General features: G+C 38.6%; 1 protein-coding gene across 1 annotated transcript; it reads left to right on the forward strand.

Moving 5' to 3' along the window:
* The first annotated feature begins 1,121 nt into the window (after positions 1-1,121).
* Positions 1,122-19,594, forward strand: LOC149284326 (YTH domain-containing protein 1-like). The gene is made up of 17 exons (XM_089496912.1): positions 1,122-1,152; positions 3,088-3,189; positions 3,393-3,721; positions 4,130-4,475; positions 8,526-8,615; positions 9,387-9,440; positions 10,639-10,733; positions 11,173-11,281; positions 11,630-11,747; positions 11,879-11,963; positions 12,392-12,558; positions 14,753-14,835; positions 16,108-16,144; positions 16,231-16,270; positions 18,129-18,191; positions 18,963-19,097; positions 19,355-19,594. Exons 1-17 carry the CDS (start codon positions 1,122-1,124, stop codon positions 19,592-19,594), a joined length of 2,124 nt encoding a protein of 707 aa, XP_089353038.1.
* Positions 19,595-22,475: the final 2,881 nt, after the last annotated feature.

The raw sequence follows: 22,475 nt of genomic DNA on the forward strand, positions 1-22,475 counted from the left end.
ACACAAAACAGGCTATTTTCGTTAAAAATAAAGTTTGTACAAAAACAAAAGCACAAGTCCAGTTAGCCTTTATCTCCCATTCTCTTGAATTTGACTTTGCCTGTGGTCGCCTTGCTCGGAGGGGCAGGAGCACAGTGGGGTCACGTAATGTGACATTTCATGACCCTGTAGTAATAGCGCATTAATTAATTCAATTAATAGTTCATTCTACTGGCTAAAAGACCAATTTACATCTGATGCTCTCATCGATTTCAATTGGACTGCTGTCTTCCTAGCCAAAACCGCCAAGAATCCCAGAGACCTGAGGCGGGCACTAGGCTATGGTTCTGGAGCTGCATTGTTATCAGAATATGTATTTATTTTTTTTGTTTTTAAATCGAAACAAAGAATGTATATTAATTTACTTTAAAATGCATTCATGATTAATGAGATTTTTTCGGGGGCAGCAAGTGCAAAAGTATCAGGAACTTAGGAGAGCCACTAGATGGCGCTAGTATATTTGAAACGAAATACATTTCAGCCTGTATTTGACACTAAAAATATTCCTGATTCATCTCCAAAAAAAATCTAAAATCCCAACATTGGCAGAAAGAAAGGAAAGAAAACGCCTAAATAAAAAAAAAATATATATATATTTATAAAATAACCTCAAATAAACCATCGGAACCCATTCAACGTTAGACTACCCCACGGGAAGAAGTGTATGACGTCACCGGCAGACTGTGCCAACGCGCTGTGCACGTTGGGAGTGGCGAGTGCTGTTGTCGCAGGAGAATAAATCACGCAGCCGCCATTTTGGTATTATAATAGAAAGAAAAAAAGCCACCGACGGGACTGTAGCGAGCTTCTGTCCTTAGCCATTATACCGGAAAATTAAGAGTGCTGTGGCTTATGTGACAACCGCTGTCGTCACTGTCTACTTGTGAGGCTATTGCCCTTATTCCCCCCCGGTGTTGGCTTGGGTGACTCCCCCTGGGATCCGCTTCGCCACGGCAGGAGAGCGGGGCGCTCGGCGGGGCGGGGGGGACACGCTGACATCCGCCAGCGGCCAGGACAACAGCGGGGACCTAAGGAGGGGAGGACGGAGAAGGAGGAGATCTCGGGCTGGTAGCGGGAGGAGGATGGAGGCGGAGAGAGGAGACCAGAGCAAAGGTACACAGCAGCCTCTATTGTGTGATGTACACGCGTATGTGTGTGTATATAGATATCTATATATATATATATATATATGTGGTATTTCCCGTTTATGTATTCTCGTATTGTCCCTTTTGCATTGGCGGAGACTTGCTTGTAGTCTTGTTGCTGTTATATTACCGTATATTTAATTATAGAGCCAGGGCTTCACCCAGGCCTCATTGATTCATAAAGCCCCATCGTATTCCGCAGCGTAGTACAATGCGGAAACGGGGCATACGTAGTCACGAGGTATGGCGGACCCTGCTTACAATCTTGATAACTGTACGTGAGTTATTGATGGAGCAGGAAGCGGTGACTATGTGGGTGATGCATAGCGAAGGATAATTGTGCGGAGGCTGAGAGAGGGCATAACTCCACACGGTCTCATTGGAGGCACTTTGCGGCAGGACTTCCTTTGTTGGCCTGTAACTGAGGACTAGCCTTGGCGGAAGTGACTAGGATGAGCTTTTCGATGCTGCTATGTATCGCCTCAGTTTTTAATTTTCGAAATAAATGAGCGGTTGGTTTCTTAACCCTTTCAATGCTAGCATTAGGGTTTCGTTTTCAACTATTCGCAGTAACATGGCTTAAGGCCAAACGGTGTATCCCGTTACGTTATATAATGGGAAAATTACAAGAAATAAAACTTTCTCCGTAATGCACATGATAGCTTTGTGGTCCTTTTAACATTTTCATGGTGTTTCTTTTGCAATTCAACACCGTCCCCCAGCTCCTTTCTATGCATTGGACCGGTTCACGGTCTAGAAGCCTGCGGGAGGACTGTAATACATTTAACGGGGGTGTCACTGGCATTTAACTCCAGGGTCATTTCTGTAATGGCCAACATATATATATATAATATATATGCACAAAGTCTTCATACCAAGCCCATGTAAGTAATGGAGACACGTGAGAAGCTGTAAAATTAAATGATTATATTAAAGAAATATATAGTTACATAATACTTCTTTCCATAATTAAGCTAACCTTCTGGCGACTCTGGTTTTGAGGTAACTCCATCCTCCTAATCTGTTTTTATTTATTTTTTGGGAGATACATATCTGCGGCACTGTATTTACTGATCCCTTTATGATGGTAGTAATCAGTGGGGGGGGGGGGGGGTTCAGTCTTATAGCCTGCCGATCTTAAGATATGTGGTTGGCTTCGTCACTCGTCTTTACCATAGTTTGAAAGGGACTCCCTACCTGTCTATACTGAAAGGAAGTGTATCCTTTAAAAGGATGCAGGCTGACATCACAGCAGCTGGAGGAAGTGGTCATATTTTTGGACTGTTGAAAACTGGAGATACACTGAGCTCTTCTGAGAGAAGTAATTTGCAAGATGTCTGTCTATTTGAGGCAGCGGTTGAGTTCACGGTAGGACATTATATAAAGTTTATTAGTGAGGAGTGAGTATGCGCCTTGGGCTAAGGCATGAACATATCTCCTACAAGCCAAGGAGTGGGGAAAAAGGGATTACGCACAATTCCCACATATGCATTTGCAAGGGGGACCGCTAGTTGGGTTGTGTGTCCCTTTAATGAATAAGCAGTGGGAAGATACGGAGAGATACCTTGTGATGCCCAGACTCAAAGCACTGAAAAACAGTTACTGGCCATACCCTCGCTGACACTTTAACATTCTTGAAAGAAAATACTCATAAATCATAAAATTCTCGCAAACAGCAGGAATTTAAAATAGCTATTCATACGGTTTCATAAGGTAGGTGATATACTCATTAAAATATTACATTGGTTTATAAAGTATACAAATATGTAGATTTGGGAAAACTTGATCATGATTTTATAGTTTCTTCTTGCCCACCATGTTTTTTTCATTTTTGTTAAGTTTTTCTATTGCATTTAAAGTAAAAGATAAGGTATATTTGTAACATCATATTTGTGCCTTTCAGATGGTGAAGTTAATGTGCTGGATGATATTTTAACTGAAGCACCGGACCAAGATGATGAACTGTACAACCCAGAAAGTGAGCAAGATGTGAATGAGAAAAAAGGTATTTATTTTATTACTTTTTGCCAATCAGAATGCTTCTTTTCCCTATGTGAAGATGTCCATTTTTAAGCCAGTAATGTCTAGATATACGTACGGCATTGTCAAATGACTAAACGCAGTGATTACAGAATTTTACCTTTTCCTGGAATTAATGTCATGTTTAATTGGTACATTGCTGTAGCTTGATCATTTACATTTCCTTAGGGTCCAAAAGGAAAAGCGACAGAATTGAAATGGGAGAGTCAAAGAGACAAAAACAATCCTCACACGTAACAAGACAACCGCCTCAGAGGCTGTCCGCGGGGAGCAACAAAAGGGTTGCCAGCGTTAAAGGAAAGCAGGCTCCGGAATACAAAAGTGATGACTTTCAGAGGCAAGAACGGAACCGGAGACCCGATGGCGATCGACGGATCCGTTCCTCTGGCAGTGCTGCTGTACATGACGTTTTTAAAGGTCCGCACGAAAAGATGAGCATTAGAAAGAGAGACTCTGGCAGGAGGCCCAAATCGAACACTCCAGAAATAGCTTCTGAGGTAATAAGTGCTTCTTACGTATATGAAATGATGAAATTTCAATGAAACTATGATATTGGATAGTGATATCTTGACACTGTTAACAAGCGATGACTATAAGCAAGAACATGTTAACGTTGGCTAAACCTAATGACCTCTTATTTGACAACATTCATGTCAACGTACACATCTTACCCATAGTTATGTTGGGAAAAGATGCTGGCCTATACTTGGTAATATAACTTCTTCTAAACTTTCATTCTGTTCATTTGTGGATTTTATGTTTAGATTAAACATTGTTGCAACTATCTCAACAGTTTAACATCTTCTCTATTAATGTAAAGTAACTCTTAGGGGAAATCTCACTGTTTTGTATATTGTTTTGTAACTCTTTTACATTTTTTGTTTTGACAACCAATCCTTTGTTAGAAGATAAGACACGAGGCAAGCAGACGTCAAAGTAGGTCCAGCCACTCCTCCAATGATGGAAATTCTGAGGAATATGGCTCAGATCAAGAATCTGGAAGTAGTGAATCGTCTGATCAAGGCAACCATAGTGAGAATGATGACGGAATGGATGATGATGACGGTGAAGATGCTGAAGAGGAAGAAGAGGGTGAAGAAGATGAAGAAGAATATGATCAGGATGAACAGGAACGAGACCAGAGGGAAGGAAATGATTATGATACACGCAGCGAGGCCAGCGACTCAGAATCTGAGTCTGCCTCTTTTTCTGGTGATTCGATTCGATCGGGATCAGGCTCTGACATTTCAGGTAACTTTTAGTGTATATCATTTGTCTGTATTGTCTTCCGTGACCAATGACACGTGACAAATTTGCCAATGTTTTTACTGCAGACTGTTAACTTACACATGGTTGAAAAGTCATTAGTTTATCAACTAATTTTATCTGGTTACCTAGATATATGATGAAGATGACAGGAAAAGAACCATTCAGCCTGCCTTTTTTTTAATCGCTTTACTAAATCTTCTGGATAGCCTTACGCACATCTCAGCCTTTCATATTATTTAACAATCGTATTCTTGGGGAGCATATTGAGGGTATTATTGATACTTTTATGATCTAATATTAATTTTTATATATATATATATATTTCTGAAAAATCATTTTCTCTCAAATATTTAAAAATCTGCTTAAACTATTTCCACTATGATGTAATTTGTGTATCCTATCCCGACCAAACATTATTTGCTTGAGGGAAGCCATATTTTTCTGTATATGCAACATTTATAACCCGATTAACCCCTTCGCGACCTTTGCCGGTTCAGGACCGTCATGACATGAAGGTCACTAAATGACCTTTGACGGTCCTGAACCGTCAAAAAGTAAAATAAGCTTAGAAAGTGATCAACGATCACTTTCTTCGCTTAAACGGCGTTACTGTAATGCCTCGATGTCGAGGCATTCAGTAACGCCAAGATCGGCATCGGGGGCCATGTTTGGCCCCTCCCCGAGGCGTCAACAGCCGCCATACATTGTATGGCGGCGGGCACCCGTTTTAAAAGCGTTTAAACTTAAATGGTGTCGCTGGAATGCCTCGATCAGGAGGCATTCAGCGACACCAAACACTTACCTCTGGGTGGGCTGTGACCGCTCCAGAGAGCGGTCACAGCCGCAGCTGCCGGTGTTCTTCGCCATCAGCAAGATGGCGGCCGCTCTGTAAAAGAAACAAACAAGTTTTTAAAGTTCGCTAGATGGTCTAGAGAACTCTGGCTCCACTTGCAGGTTGAATACAGGTACTGCATTCAACCATGCAAGTCAATGGAGCCCAGCTTTCTAATCACAATGTGATTAGTAAAATATAAAAAAAAAAAAAATATGGAAAAAATTAAGTGCTAAAATGTAAAAATTATGCAGTGATGTCACTAGATGAACCATCCAGTACCAGCAAAATGTGTAAAAAAAAAAAAAAAAAAGTATTATAAAAATAGAATAAAAAAATAAAGTTTATTATTTTGAGCAAGTGCTAAAATTTCTCAAAAATCTCAACAAAGAGTTAAAATAAAAGCACTTCAAATACCCAAGGGGTGTCTAATATAAAAAAAATGGCTGATGGGGTAAATTGGAGTGGCTGAGCTCAAAGATAGGGCATAGGTACAGACTTTCCAAAATGGACAAAAAAAGCACACTTCCCAAATGTGGCATTTTAAATCTCAAACACGACAAATCCATGCATGTCGGGTATCACTGCACTCAGGAGATGTTCCTGAACACACATTGGGGTGTTGTTTGACAGTGGCATATACCAGGACCTGTATATCTATAACTAAAGTACAATTTGTGTGAATTTTTTTTTTAAAAAATTACTATTACAAAGTTTGACAAAGTGTAGTTGTATAATTGGTGCATGGAAAGGGTTAAAATAACAGCATTTGGAATACCCTGGGGTGTCTAGTTTTCAAAAATATATGGTTTGAATGGGTTAAATTGAGTTAACCCGCTTCAAAGATGTTCCAAAGAGGAGATGGAGGCAGACTGACCAGATTTGTTAAAGATTTGGAAATCATAAAACGCTGCTTGTACTTATTGCCCTATAACTTACAAAAAACAGCAAAAAAACATAAAAACATTGGGTATTTCTAAACTCAGGACAAGTAGTAGAATCTATTTAGCTAGTTTTTTTACTTGCTTTTTTAGGTGAGTAAAAGATTTTTCAAATAAGTCATAAAATGTGGGGTTTTTTTTTTTCAATTTTTCACCATGTTTTTTTTATTTTTTTTATAGTAAATAAGATGATACGATCAAAATAATAGTATCTGAAGAAAGCCCACCTTGTCCTGAAAAAAACATTATATAACTTATGTGGGTACACTAAATGGGTGATGAGAAAATTACAGCTGAACACAAGCACCACAAAAGTATTAAAACAGCCTCGGTCCCACAGGGTACAAAACGAAAAATGAGCCCGGTCCTTAAGGGGTTAATTGTGCAGTGCATGCCGTAATGTAAAGTGCAGGGTAGAGCCCTGCGGACGACTGCTTGTTTTTAATCCCGCTCCCACTGTTTTTAATCCCGCTCCCTCCACATTTGTGGCCAATCACGCCCGCCTCCTTGCCCTCGAGTTGTTCCCTCACAGCGTCTCTTCTCTTGCTCCGCCCAGGAACAAGGCGGAGTCACAGGAAATCACGTGACTCCATTTTGTTCCTGGGCAGAGCAAGATAGGAGACACTGTAATGGAGCAGCGAGAAGGCAGCCTTTGCGGGATTACTGGGACCTGCAGGTACAGTGCCTGACTGCCCGCTCCCGCCCGCAGCCCCAGCAAAACCATCCGCAAGTTTTTTGGCGGGACCCGCCTCCCAATGCAGTCCTCTAGTGCAGGGATAGCTCCCTCAGCCACTCTTGACAGTAATTGCTTGGTATGTTGTTTCCATGTCAAAAAAAAAAAAAAAGCATTAACTTTAAAGGGGAACTTTCACCATACTTTTGTATCCCTTTGATATTGCTCTATGGTTGGTAGCAATGTACATTTTTTTTTTTTTTGCCACAAATAGTAAGTTTTTATATATTTTTTTCACTTGAGTACTTTCTTACCTGTGGTCATTTTGCTATTGGAGAGTTTAGTTACTTCTAGGAAAGGCAGCACACGCAGCTGTAGGAAACACTGTGTCTGTGAATCACACTGGAAAATGGCCGTTAAGGCACACCCCGACACAAATGTATTTAGCACACAGCGGTAGATTCCTACTGACTGCCAACAGTAGAAGTCGGCCATTACTAAAATCTGATGAACGTGAAAACATCTACTCTATGCAACGTTGTGCGTGGGAAGTCGTACATTTTCCTGGATGTCCTCATCTGATTAAAGTATTAAACAGACTAACTTATTGTAGATCATTTTGCTTGTTGAGTTCATCCGCCCGAGCTGCTGAACCCCAGACCAGCAAATTGCTGAGCTGTTTAAATGCCGGCAGTTTCCCCAAAATATGTTTGTGGTTAAGTGCCCAGGAGCATGACTGCATAATAACTTTGGCGGCACCTGCGTACCAATGGTTGTAGCTACGGGGTACAATTCCATTTGACTTTATATCCTTGTGTTACTGTAATCCCAGTAACCTGCTGTGCATGTGGAATGAAAAATTGTGCCCAATGTTATACAGACTAAACGTAAGTTATTTCACATGAGGTTTTTATAATTTCGTATAATATGCTATTATCCTTATCTGAATATTTGGTAAGTGTTTACTGATGGTGGATACACATTCATCACCTTCTAATCTGGAATGTGCACCCTATACGGCGGAGTTAGAAGTCTTTTCCTCTTGGAAATGTCTTATGTGCTTTAAATGTTGGTTACTTGCCTGTGGATGGGCTTTAAAGGATTTAGTGAAAAATAAGTAGATGAGTCTTTAAACTTCAGCTCTGAGAACTAAGACACACATTTACTTTCAATAATAGTACAAAAGGCACATGGGGATTATAGATGTGCTAGTCTCATTAGACAGCACAAATTGGCTCCCTTTGGTTATATTCCTGAGCAGGTTGCCATTCTCTGTTTGCAGATTTGGTATGATCGCTCGCCTGTCCTCGCTTCTTCTGTGAAAATGATCTTATTGGCTGTTATTTGGCACACTGTCCTCTTTTTAGGGGGTCTTATCCAAAGACGTTAAGTCCAAGTGTAGCTTTTCAGGAGACTGTTGCCTCCTTGTAAATGTGAAATTAGGTTTTTGATCCCTTGTTTTGTTAATGGATCCCGGTTTCAACATGGAAAGGGATACCGCTCTGTCAGTGCTTGGCTGTTGGAGCATTTAACCCCCCCCCCCCCCCCCCCGCCATGCTTACATGATCTTTTCACATATTTTCTAGATGAGAAAAAGAAGGAAAGGAAAAGGGCTAGAGGTATTTCTCCAATTGTGTTTGATAGAAGTGGAAGTTCTGCATCAGACTCGTATGCAGGTAGTATTTCCCTTTTTTTTTTTTAATTTTTTTTTAGATAATACCGATTTCTTCCACAAAATAAATAGATTTTGTAAGCATAGTATACGTTGGTAATGGCAATCAGTCTGGAACAGTTAGTGGCTTTGTTCTGTCCTTTTCATTGATTTATGAAACATAATGTTTTAGTTAAACTGAAACACCCAATTCAGAATTTCTTTTGAGGAAAATGCCTGTAATGTAAACATCCCCCCCCCCCCCCCCCGATTTAAGATGTATTGATCTGGATTTGCTATGTTGGCATTATGAGCAGCAATTCCAAAAATGAATTATGGCCTAATAACAGCCTCCGATACGGCACAGAAAATGCATATATGAATAGGCGTCTTGCACAAGGGTGCGATAAAGTGACTTTACGGCAGACTTTTCCTAATTCTCTGTTTCTTGGCTGCCAAACTGTGCTGAAAATAATTCTTTGGCTGCTTGATTTGCTCAATGATCGTCTTCTCCTCAAACTACATTTCCAACACGGGTAAAATATTTAAATATATATATTTTAATCGTGTAGGAGCGATGTGGCATTGTTCGTGCGACTCCTTGGATCGTAAGTTTGCTGCTATTTATAAATTGGATGTCTTCTAGTCATGGCTGAATGGTATCGGTTTAATAACATTTTTCTTATTGATATTGTTTTTGTGCGAATGATCAAAGAAAACTGGACAATACAGTTTTGGAAATGTATTTTATGTCTGAAGGCACAACCTGAATACATGTACTTTTGGCTAAATGCAGGTTCAGAAAAGAAGCACGAAAAATTATCCTCTTCTGTTCGTGATGTCCGAAAAGGTATTCTTTAACTTTGTTATTCTGCGATTGACCCTCAATCCCTTAAAAGACCAAGAATTGTGACTGTTTCCAGAACGTTTGGGTAGTTCTTGCATGGTTCTTACCACAGTGGGTCTGAATTGTCAATTTTCAGTAAAATGACAATATTTTGGAAATTTGAAATATATGCGCTCCAACAAACTTCGGACTTAAATCATATAAAACTGATTGAGAAATTTAAAGATGGAATAGAATACATTTTCAGGATGCAACCGCTTTCAGTAGTTGTCCCAGTTTTCATTGGTAAAGCCAAAATGTCTGATTTTGTTACTGTTATTACTTTACTTGACTTGCAAGGGCTGTTGGTTCTTAAAATTACATAATTAATTTCTATTACTGATGGCTTTTTTTCTTTATAAATACTCCACATTTAGTCTGTGAAAGTGACAGGCAAGCAATTAGGGTGCTCCCCCCTTCATTATACTCATTTTAATAATATTGCTGCAGAGATGTACGAAATTTGACACCACTGGTTTGACCAAGCTGCTCTTGAACTTCTATTTTCGTTTAATTTATGTCATTTACGATCTATCATTTTGCATCCCTCCTATGAGAGTTTTAATCGGGAAAGTCACGGTTACGGTTTGTTGACATCACTATACTGTGTGAAGGGCCAACCTCTGTGATCTAAAGCTACAGGAGCTGGCCCTCAATCATGGAGCAGCTTAACCATGCTTGGTGGAGGAACCAGCCAGTGTTCTTCATCATAAATTGTGTGAAATGAGGCAATTTAAAACTATGGCTCTACCATTAGTTAATTAACCCCATAGTGATGCCTCAGTGAGTTTTATACTGTATTCATTCCTGATGGGTTGTTTTTTACCCAGGGATATTAACTAGTTGCTATGTCTTCCTCTGTTGTAGAGCAGCAGACTATTTAATAAAAGACACATATATTAGGTATATCTATTTCAGTGGATTTTAGTTTGTTTAAGGTTGTTCCAAAATATATTATGAATAAAACCTTGTATTTAAAAATGAAAGTAAAAACACATATATATATATATATATATATATATATATATATATATATATATATATATCTGTGTGTATGGGATTCTGATTTTGACTAGTAAAGTCTAATTGTCTAATTATACCATAACATTATTAAAAAGATTGCATGTGTATGAAAAAATAAAGACTGTGCTTCGTTTTTCAGAACGAATCAATAAAATTAGGTATATTCTTCAAGATGCTCGATTCTTCCTCATCAAGAGTAACAACCATGAGAATGTGTCCTTGGCTAAAGCAAAGGTAATTTAAATTTACCCATGGCAGACACGTATAGCTACAGCTGCAATTCCACCAATCGTTTTTGGTAATTTGTTTCTGGTTCAGCGAATGGGTGCCCAACTATCAAATAATTAAGGCAAGCGATTCATTTTTTTTTTTGTTTAGTGGCATAAAGACACACTCTGTAGCTCTTTAAATGTGTGCTTGCCATCTAAATGTATTTACGTTTATCAATATTAACATACAAAATAAATATTTGCCGTGCATAAATGAGTATAACAATGTTAACAGCGCACATGTTATACATTCAGATCAGAATAACAGCAGCTGGGATTATTTGTGCTGTAAAGCTGCCATTAATGGTTGACTTTGATATGTGCTATGTGTGTGTCACCATATACATTTTGGTGCCCATTGATTTATTTTTGAACGCAATGTTTTTTGTTTTTTTACGACATAGGGCGTTTGGTCAACTTTACCAGTGAATGAGAAGAAGCTAAATGCAGCCTTCAGAGCTGCAAGGAGTGTTATTCTCATCTTCTCTGTTAGAGAAAGTGGTAAATTCCAAGGTAAGCCTGTTCATTTTGGGACCAAAAAAGGCTTTTAATAGTGCCTTTTGTTTTCTGCCCCATTTGCATTTTTGTCCATGCGTTACACATTGTGTGTGCAAGCACTGCTCTGAATTCAAAATGTATATCTTTCCAGTGTCTGAATATAAATTATGATCAGTTATGTGTGTAATAGACTGCTTTTCTCAAGCAGTACATTTTCCTCTGTTTAAAGTGCCCACCCAAACCTTTTCTTTTTCAAAATAAATAGGGGTTTTTTTTTTATGAACCTTTCTCATATACATGCGCACACATCATATAGTATAGTAAGTGCCATGTCATGTAATAGCTTGGGTTATTTTCTCATAGGATTCGCCCGGCTGTCATCAGAATCTCATCATGGTGGTTCTCCTATCCACTGGGTGCTGCCAGCAGGAATGAATGCAAAGATGCTTGGGGGGGTGTTCAAGATAGACTGGATTTGCAGGTAGGCATTTTCATATACTACAAACAGCAGTTGTGACAGCAAATTGTTTTCCAAACACGTGCTTTTATAGCAAAAAAAAATAATCAAAATTTTATGTAAACTTTAAAAATGTATATTCATACCATCAACAGGAGGGAATTGCCCTTCACCAAATCTGCGCACCTAAACAACCCTTGGAACGAACATAAACCTGTGAAGATTGGACGGGATGGGCAGGTAAAAAAGACCAAGTTCAGATCTTCATTTTTACTATTTCGTATTACTAATTTAACTTAAAGATTGAAGTGCATTTGCTGAAGAGACAAGATAAAATTTTCTTATGATTATATTGACCTACAGCAAGTGAGGCAGACGTACTGACATATCTGCCGCTGGAAAGAATTGGTTGGCTTTTAAATAAAAATGATGGTTTTTACGTAATACATTTTGACAGCTGTGTGATGGTAGTAAAATAAGTGTGTGTGTGTGTGTGTATGTGTACATTTGCTAATGCACCCTGGTTTTTATCACACAATGCCATAGAGAGAAATTATATTATTGAATATTGTCATTACCTTGACGTCAAATTTTTCATTAAAATACATACAATCGCTTTGCTTGTTCTTACGCGACTTAAGTCATATATATCTCTTTGCTATATTCAGGAAATTGAACCAGAGTGCGGAAACCAGCTCTGCCTTCTGTTTCCCACGGATGAAACCATTGACTTGTATCAAGTCATCCACAAAATGAGACACAAGAGAAGAATGCATTCCCAGCCAAGATCTAGAGGACGCCCGTCGCGCCGAGAGACAACCCGAGAAGTGGGAAGGTTAGAAAAGTTCTTTGGACTGATAATAAGCACTTGTGCTGGAGTAACGTGACGGACAACACAGCACGCGTTTTCCTGGCAATGATGAAGATCCAAAATCCTCACATCAAGCTGCATGGAGGCGTTTGTGGCTTCATTGAGGATTTCATGTTGTTCCTGTCCCTTCCGCCCCTCCCACACTCTCCCCCCAGTCCCACGTTGCTTTTGACCCAGCAGGGGAGGTTGCTCAATTGAGTCAAAAAAAGTTCACTGGAGAGGCGCAGTTGTAGACCAGTATAGACTAGCATTCATTTTAATACGCAAGTGAAAGTTTTTGAGCCGTGTTGGAGGTGTAGGCAGACTGAAGTCTGAGTAACATATATAGAAATACATCTTAACATACAGAAAGAAAATGTTAATATCTTGTTAAAAGCCTTTTCTTTCAGGTGTAACCCTGGATAACCCCTGTCAGATATGGGACTTTATTAATGGATCATTAATGGTGTTGCAGAAGATGCCACCTCCTTTTGGGGAGATAAAGCTTTAAAAAAAAAAATGTTGCTTTGTTTTCAAGAGGAGCCTTGTTGGGACTATTTCCATATGGCTTCGGCATGATGTGTTAGAAGCAGATTGCAAAATGTTCTCTTTAAGTAATACCGCAGTGAATACCACATCTTGCTGAGCACCTGAAACCGCTTTAGGTTCTTTGGAAAGGGGAGAAAGTTGCACTTGGAGACCCGGCAACAAACCAGAAAGTGGGGCTGTTGCTGTGTCTATACATTCCTTCCAGATGCTGGCAGTACCTGTGGACTATAAATGCTATAGTGGATCGCCTTGGTTCTTATTCACTACTTTATGAACTTAACATCATATACCAGGAAAAAAAATATGGGGGTATAACAGGTTTCAGAATTGGAGAAGGCTTTCAAAGAACTGATGTTTAAAAGCCCTTCAGCCAATCACCCCTCCCTCTTATAGGCTAATTGCGCACAGATACACCATGCAGGTTTCTTCTAAAGACTGGATATGTTGGTTTCATGGGGTGTACAACTGGGTTATTCGGTGGTAGGTGGTAGAGAGCCAGTTCCAGAGTCCCTATGCCTTTCGAAAGGATGCCGCCGATTTAGGTAGAAGGAAACCTGACAGAACCCCCTTATTTCATTTTCTTTTTTATTACTTTTTAAATTTTTTTTTTTTTTTTTTTTTTTTTATGGCCTTAAATGGACTGAGCACACAGAAGTTGTAAGCTAAGAGGTTTCCATGCTAATAACAAGTGTATAATAACAAGTGAATCCTTTACTGCACTTTTGCAATGGACTGCAAAATATTCTTGTAACAGCACTACACCTTCTCAGGTCAGCCGAGTATTTGTGCGGCCTGCAGCTTAAAACCGTTAGCGGACTACTGTATGAACTGTTGCTATATTTTATACCGATCGTAAATGCACTCTACAGGAAAGCGGTATGTTCCCTCTTTACACCAGTTTTTTTTTTCTTCTTTTTTTTGCTAAATGTGCAACTGCAGTGCTTCCTGCTCAGAGGGTAAACTTCAATAAACTTTTGTTAGTGCTTTCATTTGAAGTATGTTACATTGTTAATTGAGTGATCAATACCTTATGTACTTCAATATAACAGTTTAGTTAGATTAGGGGTCGTGATTTTGTGTTTAGTAAGGTGTTTTTTTATTGACAAACTCACCTGTTCACATTTAATGCAATAGTAGTGTTCCACGTGTAGATAATGATAGTAGAGGGAGAGTATAAATTCCAGATTAGCCAGTACGTCTACTGAATTTGAGGACCAGTTGGGATCTTTTAACGTAATACATTGTGCAGGTTAATGATTTCAATGCAGCCCTGCTGCGGAAGCATTCACTCTTATAGGGAGCCTACTCTACGAGGCTGGTTGGCTCTTATGGTTTCTCCAACCTTAGTAAGAGATAACTTCAGCTTCCATGGAATGTGTTTTAGATGTATTTCCTTCTATATAAACAAAAGTTTATTGCTTTAAAGATGTAGGTACACCTATTGTTATACAGTATGCCTTTGAGTAGTTTATATGTGGAACCTGTGAGTGCTTGCAGAGTGATTCAGTGCCTTCAGCAGATAATATATAGAAATCCACTTGGCTTCAAGGTGGTGGCAGCTTTTACAGGTATGTATTTACCAAACCTCTTTCCAATTTTTGATTTAATTTCTGACATTTAATTTGTGTAGGCGTCGACCGGAAGATTATGATATTCATAACAACCGAAAGAAACCAAGAACTGACTATCCCGCAGAGTTTCACCAGAGACCAGGTTAATATCTCGCCAAGATTCTCTTTCTATTATAAACGCTTGGTACCTACGTTCTTTGTTACAGCATACGTGACTAGTCTGTAACTTTCCATCACGGTTCTCTACATGTGCGTTTTAGGATTATGAAGAACAAGCATATTTATGCTGCAATTTAATTAAAAGTTATTTGAAAGATTACATTGGTCATCCAAATGATTCTTATCTGTCCTCAAATGCTGTTTGTAATTCTACTTGGAGATGCTAAAGTAACATGAACTGAATTCCATTTACAACATAAAATCTTTAGTTATTGCTATTACAAGATTGGACTTCTGTCTCCTCTACTGAGTGCAGGGAGCGTATGTGTGTACCTGTGTATACTTCCTGTACATGCTCATAAGCATATTAAAGCAGTTGGACTGTTCGTAGCCATTGGCAAGTCTGCTAGCTGAACATTGATGTTCAACTAGCATACATAATTGGCTTCCCCTATTCCAGTTAGGTTTAATGGGAGTACTTTAAAAGATGTGCAGGGAGTATACTTAGGTATGCTTCCTGCTTACATTTCTTAGTTTTGGTAAAGGCAGGAGGAAAAGATGAAAAGTCAAAATTCAACAAATCGGTACATTCTTAAATCATTGTAGCTAGAAATTAAAAGTGCACTAAAAGCTATTTAATGGTATCTTGTCAATAACAATAACCAGTGTGTTGGAACCCCATCTTAAGTGTATACTGAGGGGGGGGAGCCACCTTCCCATCCTTTTAATAGGGATTATTTCCCACTAATTTCTCCTTAGTGCTTCTGATCGTTGTTGACTGGTTCAAGCCACCAGTCTCGGCTCTCATTAACTTTTAAACTAAAAATCTCCAAAGCAGTTAGCTCAAGCTATGTGGGGTTTTTTTTCTGTAAATTGACTTACCTGTGGTAAAAATATGATGACATTTTGGGTTCCAAGGTATTTTATTCTCTTATGTGCCACCAACATCACCAACCTTTTCTGAAACATAGGGTTTATGTCTTGAGTGCTTCCACTCTCATACATGTTTGAAAGTTCAATTATTGGTCTTTTTGTACTGCTTTTGTTCTTTTCTCCATTATCAATTCTTTATACTATTAAATGTCTGCAATTATAAATTAAATATATTGTGTGCTTGGAAAACAAAGTATAAAATTTGAATTCGGATGTAATTCCTATTAATCAGCGGTGGTTATTAAATAGAAATAAAAAAAACAAACACGGGACCAGAAATAGTAATTTAATAACTGGAGAAATCTGTCTCTTCTACTTACAGGGTTTGTTAAGGATCCTCGATACCAAGAAGTAGATCGGTAAATATGCTTTGTTCTTGTATAAATTACTTGCGGACAAAATTGTCGCAGAAATATTAATTTTGTTTTATATTTATTTTTGACAGAAGATTTACCGGGGTGCGCAGAGATGTATTTCTAAATGGGGTAAGATTGGTTACATCATGTGTCGTGTGTGCTGATAAAAACTGAGCTTTATGAATTTATTGCTTTTTTGACAATTGAAATATGAGATCTCTACTCGCAGAGGAAGGCTAACACTCGGGTAGCCCAGTTAAAAAGCAGCTAACAGCTAATGTTTCTCCCCCTTTGACGTAGACTTCCCACCTGTACTTCTTCTAAATCCCTATGTCTTTTCTCTTCCTCCAAGCTATAGATATTGAGATTTTTATCCTGCAAATGCTGACCTTTGTTTCATCTTCAAAAAGACATACCTTTTTTATCCCTAATAAAAATATTCAAATATGGATCCCAATACTGATCCCTCGAATATACACCAATGTACACCATACACCGACCTTCTATCTCCTTTCACTTAACCATTGCTTTATCCGTTCAACTATTAACATTTAAACCCAAAGACAGTCTGTTGGACAGTGTCAAATGCCTTACTGAAATCTAGATATCAGGGTGATATCTACTGTAACTCCCTGGTCTGTTAGTTAAGTTAAAAGACCACTAGGGGGCGCTCGTGTATACCGGTCTGGGAAATATTTTCCAAACCGGTATAGACGAGCGCCCCCTAGTGGTCTTTTTGCGTACTTCAAACACCTGGAGAGTGTTTTTTACGAGCTGCAGCTGGGTATCCGGTCAGCAAGAGAAAGGGAAGTATATTTACATTTTTCTCTCTGAAAATCCCACTTCACACTGGTTTTCATTACTTTCTTTTGGCACTGTTAGTTAAGTTAGACAGCCAAAGGATTGTTAGGTTGACCTCCCTGAAGTAAGCCCATGCGGTTTCTGATCTTGCAAACCGCTTACGTCAGGATATTTAACATTCCTTGACTTAACAATGGTTTCCCAACCACAGACATAATTCTTACCGGTCTGTTGTTGACCGTCTTCCTTCTACATTTTTTTTTTTAAGTGATACTGCAATTGCCAACCTCTTGAACTACTCCTGCCAACAGTGACTGCAAAAAGGCTGCCAAAGGCTCTGTGAGGACACACTGAAGCTCTTTTATTACCTTTGGGTGTATCCCATCGGATCACGTGGATTTGCCTTCTACTTTTATAGAGTTCACTTAGAACGTCTTTCTCTGTAAACACACATGCTTTACATGTTTGCCTGTTTCTCCTTTCTGAGAGATCCATTCACCTTCCTCTAACAATTGAACAGCACTAAGTACTACCCATACTGTCCATAAAGGTAGAACAGTACTGCTGCACTACAGAAACGTAATATGCAAGACTGAAAAATGAGCAATATGTAACTGATATATTCATGTTAACTGATCAGTGTTTGTGTGAGCTCTGTTTTGCTTGTATACATTAAACTGGCTTAAGTGATACAGTATCTCACAAAGGTCAGTACACCCCTCACATTTTTGTAAATATTTTATTATATCTTTATATATTATCACCTGCTCCTAATTCACACCTGAGGCCTTGTAACACTGAGTCCCATGACACCAGGGAGGGAAAATGGCTAATTGGGCCCAATTGGGACATTTCCACCTAGGGGTATTATTTTACACCGTTATACAGGCTGTACACTCGCTGCTTTACATTGTAGCAGAGTGTCATTTCTTCAGTGTTGTCACATGGAAAGATATAATCACATATTTACAAAAATGTGAGGGGTGTACTCACTTTAGTGAGATACTGTATATGGAAGGGTGGAATGCATTGGTTTTGTCTGCGTGGAAGGTAAAAATAAACAGACGAGACTGCTTATGCGTGGCACATGTAGTTCCAAAATAAACATTGTTTTATACAGTTTGGTTTGTTTAAATTTAATTTCTCCTTGCTTTTGAGTGACACATTCTTCTTTTTGTTTTTTCAGTCTTATAATGATTATGTTAGAGAGTTTCACAACATGGGGCCGCCACCGCCGTGGCAAGGAATGGTATGTATTTGTATAGTGATTCAAGTGATGTAAACTAAAGTTACTTTTAACTTCTGAGTTATGTCCAAAACTTTATAAAAGTCATCTTTCACTTAAGTTGGGCCTTAAAGTCAGTTAACTTTTATTGAGCCAGCATAGGACTTCTGGTCAGTCTGCTGTTCTACCTAAAGAAGAGTCCTCCAAGATCCCAAAGGCCTTATTCTGTGTGGGCATGGTAAAAGCTATTGACCTTCAACTAAAGGTTCTGTATTATTTTGGGCTAATACAGCTGTATCAATTGTTATCCGAAAGTAGGTATGGACCTAAACACAGAGGAAATGCATGTATCTGTAGTTAAAGCAAAAGGTTTGGAATGTGTGTCTACCAGGCTATACTTTTTAAGCCCATTTTGACGGTAAAGGCTTAAATGATATGTCAGCTGACCATATCCTTTTATTGAATAATTTTTCTGTTCTGTTTGCGAAAGGCTAGAGAGACATATCATTAAATATAGTTTAATGCTAATCTGCTTTGTGTTTTCACACTGAACTGGCACTTTACTGGTATCCTACCCAACTAGGCTTCTCAATCTTAATTACTGACTGGCTATTCCTTTACTGAATTCAGGTTTTGTGTTATCGTTCGATTTATGTAAATGCACTACTCTAAATGTAATGTATATCAATTATATTGGTCTAAGTATCAAATTTATGTCAAGCACCTAACGTGTTAAAGATGGAATTAGTATTTACACCAAGAGCTTCAGCCTAAAGGTATTTCATTTATTTTCAGCCTCCATACCCTGCAATGGAACAACCCCCACATCACCCTTACTATCAGCACCATGCACCTCCACCGCAAGCACACCCACAGTTCTCAGGTCATCATCCAGTTCCCCACGATGCAAGATATCGGGACAAACGCGTAGTAAGTGAAATCCAACTGTACTTAAGTGTAAATTTCATTTGGTTTAGTTATTGTATATTTTCTAGTCCTTAAATGCTACTGTTGTGAAGCTTAAGTCTATACCTTGTGCTAGGCAGATGGGTTGAAGATAAAAATAAAAACATTTTATTATGCTAGTATGTATGATCTTCATGGTAAACTGTAAAACTTACATATATCTCCAGTTTTTCTTGGGGATTTTGAAACCTTTGCAATAAAATGTTCCTTAATTTTTTCAGCACGACTATGATATGAGAGTAGATGACTTCCTGCGTCGCACTCAAGCAGTCGTCAGTGGTCGGCGAAGCCGTCCAAGAGAGAGGGATAGAGAGCGTGAGCGAGAGCGCCCCAGAGACGCCCGCCGAGACAGAGGCCGCGACCGTGATAGAGACCGGGAGAGGGAGCGAATTCGTGATAGAGACAGGGGTGATCGAGGAGACAGAAGTGACAGGGGAGACCGGGGCAGATATAGAAGATAACTGGCTTACACACTACCGGTTGTGTTCTGAAGAACTTATGGATTTATGTCCTCCCCTCATAAATATATGCAGTGTTGACATCTGTTAGGGCTGTTCTAAAGAGTTTTTGTGTGGGGGGAAAACAAGAAATGTCTTTTGATCTTTTTTGATATGCAAGTGTCCTCCGGATGAATTTAAACATGAAGCAAAGAAGGTGCATCGTCATTAAACCTAGAAATTATAAAGACGCACAAGCCTTGCATAATGATTTGTAATTGGTTTTCTTGAAATGTAACACCAAATTCATCCCAGTGCTTGTTTTCCTTGTTAATTCGCGAATAAATTGGATCACACACAATTTGAATGCCCCCCCCCCTTGATTGTGAAATGGTTAGGTAGTCACTGCCTTTACACATTTGCTTTTTTTCTCCTTCCATATAGTTCAATTTGATTGTGTGACCATAATGCTGCTATAAGGTATGCAGATCTTGAGATATAGGCCAAGTGTATGAATTGTTAGAAGTCCTTTCCAAATCCCACTTAGTAACGATGAGCAATACCATGAACCTTTTTTTTTTTAATATATATTTAATTTTCTTTTTTTAAACAACCATTTGGATGCTTTGATTGTTGATGTCTGATCACCTGTGGGGAGTGATCATAACCTCTGTGTGCTAGATAATGTTTTGACATCCGCCATCATTTTGGTTTTAAATTGGTAAAATTGCAATATCTGCAGTTTAATGAGCCATGGTATGAGCTATTACGCTTATAATCCCTTGCTACAAAGCATCTGTTATTTTGAATAGTCTCCGGCTACACTGGGTTGTGTTTGTGCCGTTTTTTTGTTTTTTATAATAAAAACTACTGTGAAAAGATGAAATGACTTATGAAGTGTTTTATTTCTGAAAAGTAAGGAACACTTTTTATTTCCTTATGCTATGTATTGACTCCAAAGCTTCCACTTACTATTGTCAATGTTTTTCATTTAATCTTTAAAGGGTCAGTTAAATGTCCATGATTTCCCCACTAGAAGTAAAATGTATAAATGTGTACACACCTTCACGTACATGATACCTGATACCAGTGATGGCTTGTGGAATGCTGTGGGCATTTCAACAGATTTTAACCCCTTCGTGACAAAGCCCATACATGTATGGGCTCACAATACATTGTCTTTAATAAAATGAAAAAACTACAGCCATGCGACTGCCCTCCTTTTTTTCTGAAACAAAGATTTTTGCCTGCAGCAGCCAATCAGTAGCAGAAAAGCGCACTCATTAAAATCTGTTGAAATGCCCACAGCATTCCCCAAGCGTTGTTGAAAATAAAACTGTTAAAAAAAAAAAAAAAAAAAAAAAATCCTGGCTCTTAACTTTTTTTAGCTGGCTCCTAGATTCAAAACAAATTTGTCAAGCCCTGAAGTAATTCAGCCAAAGTGGACTAACTTTTTAGTGTAATCCATTTCGGGCATAGATGCAACTGAGGGATTGCAAGTCATGCCATGCAGAAGTTGAATACAACCCATAACAAAAAAAGCTGTTAAATGAATTCTTTTGTAGATTTGTTGGTGCTTCCGGAGACATGGAGGACTATGTTGCATTTACCAGAATTCTTGCTATAGTTAACACCCCACTCCATCTCTTTGCGTAGTCCCAATGTTTGATAAAAGTGGAGACATGAATTTTTTTTTTTATACTAGATTTATTTGTTCAATAATACAGCTAATACAAACAATAATCAAAGTTTTGCACGTGCCGCTTTTTGGCAATTGTAACTTCATGTCATATGTTCCTTGGTTTCATTTTGGGTTACATTTTAACATAATTTAAAGGGGAACTTCTGTCATACGTCTGTGTCCTATTTGTTACTGTGTAATGGCTGCAACAAATATACACACATATTCCTTACAAATACTAATGTTTCACAAAAAGCAAATTTTTACCAGTTATCCTGGTATTTGTGAAGCTAGTTCTCTTAACTTGGAAGCTTCTTTGGAATCGGAGCATGATTGCATGTGAAACAGGATGTAACATAATCACATAAGTGTCTCACGAATGGTGTAAAGGAGTTCCCTTTTAAATACTTATCTGGTGAGAAGGCACAAAATTGCTGACACATCAAAACATGAATTTGGCTGCACACAAAGCAACATATAACAGTCATTACAAGAGTGTTAATGCGATAACAAATCCAAGGCGTGGGTAGCTAACAAGTTCCCAGTTTAACCGTTTTAATGCACAAGACAACTGTAGACTTAGATTTTAGTAAAAACTATTCTAAAAGGAATGTCTGGACTTTTAAGGAAAAAAAAAAAGGAATGTGCATTTAAAGTTTACAGGGACATCGACACGACCTGTTTTGGCAAATACAGCGAGCAAATTGATGCTGACACTGAGTCATCTAGATTAAGGTAAAACCTTAAACATTATGGATCAAACTATTGTGTTGTAAGTAATTGGCACAATACACAAAAATGTTTGTAGTGATGACTTAAATATTGGCATCGTAATGTGATGTGACTTTAATAAAGTACTTTAGTCCCTGCGAGGGTTTCTCTCTAGTAACTCTTCAACCTTGCTCCATCATATCAGCTATTGTTACCTAAAGCTGCAAGTATAGGGCACCTTGCGTCTTTTGAGGGCTATGAAGCAGCATAACTGATGGCAAGCCATGTTCATCCGTCATGGTGTACAACTTATTGATTACAGGATGTCTGAAGGACCCACAAGGAATATTTCCATTACTGTACAAGTATTTCCATGATACTTCAAGTCATACAGTCTTGTACTAGTATTTCCATAGTTGAAGTCCTTGCTTTAATACATGAGATTCTAAGATACTGATGTCCTCATTAAGTTGCTTCCATGAGAAATGTTACCCCCTCACTTGTTGATCTATG

This window comes from Sceloporus occidentalis, unplaced genomic scaffold, assembly GCF_023333645.1.
Source record: "Sceloporus occidentalis isolate IW3139 unplaced genomic scaffold, rSceOcc1.0.p SCAF_95, whole genome shotgun sequence".
NCBI lineage: Eukaryota > Metazoa > Chordata > Lepidosauria > Squamata > Phrynosomatidae > Sceloporus > Sceloporus occidentalis.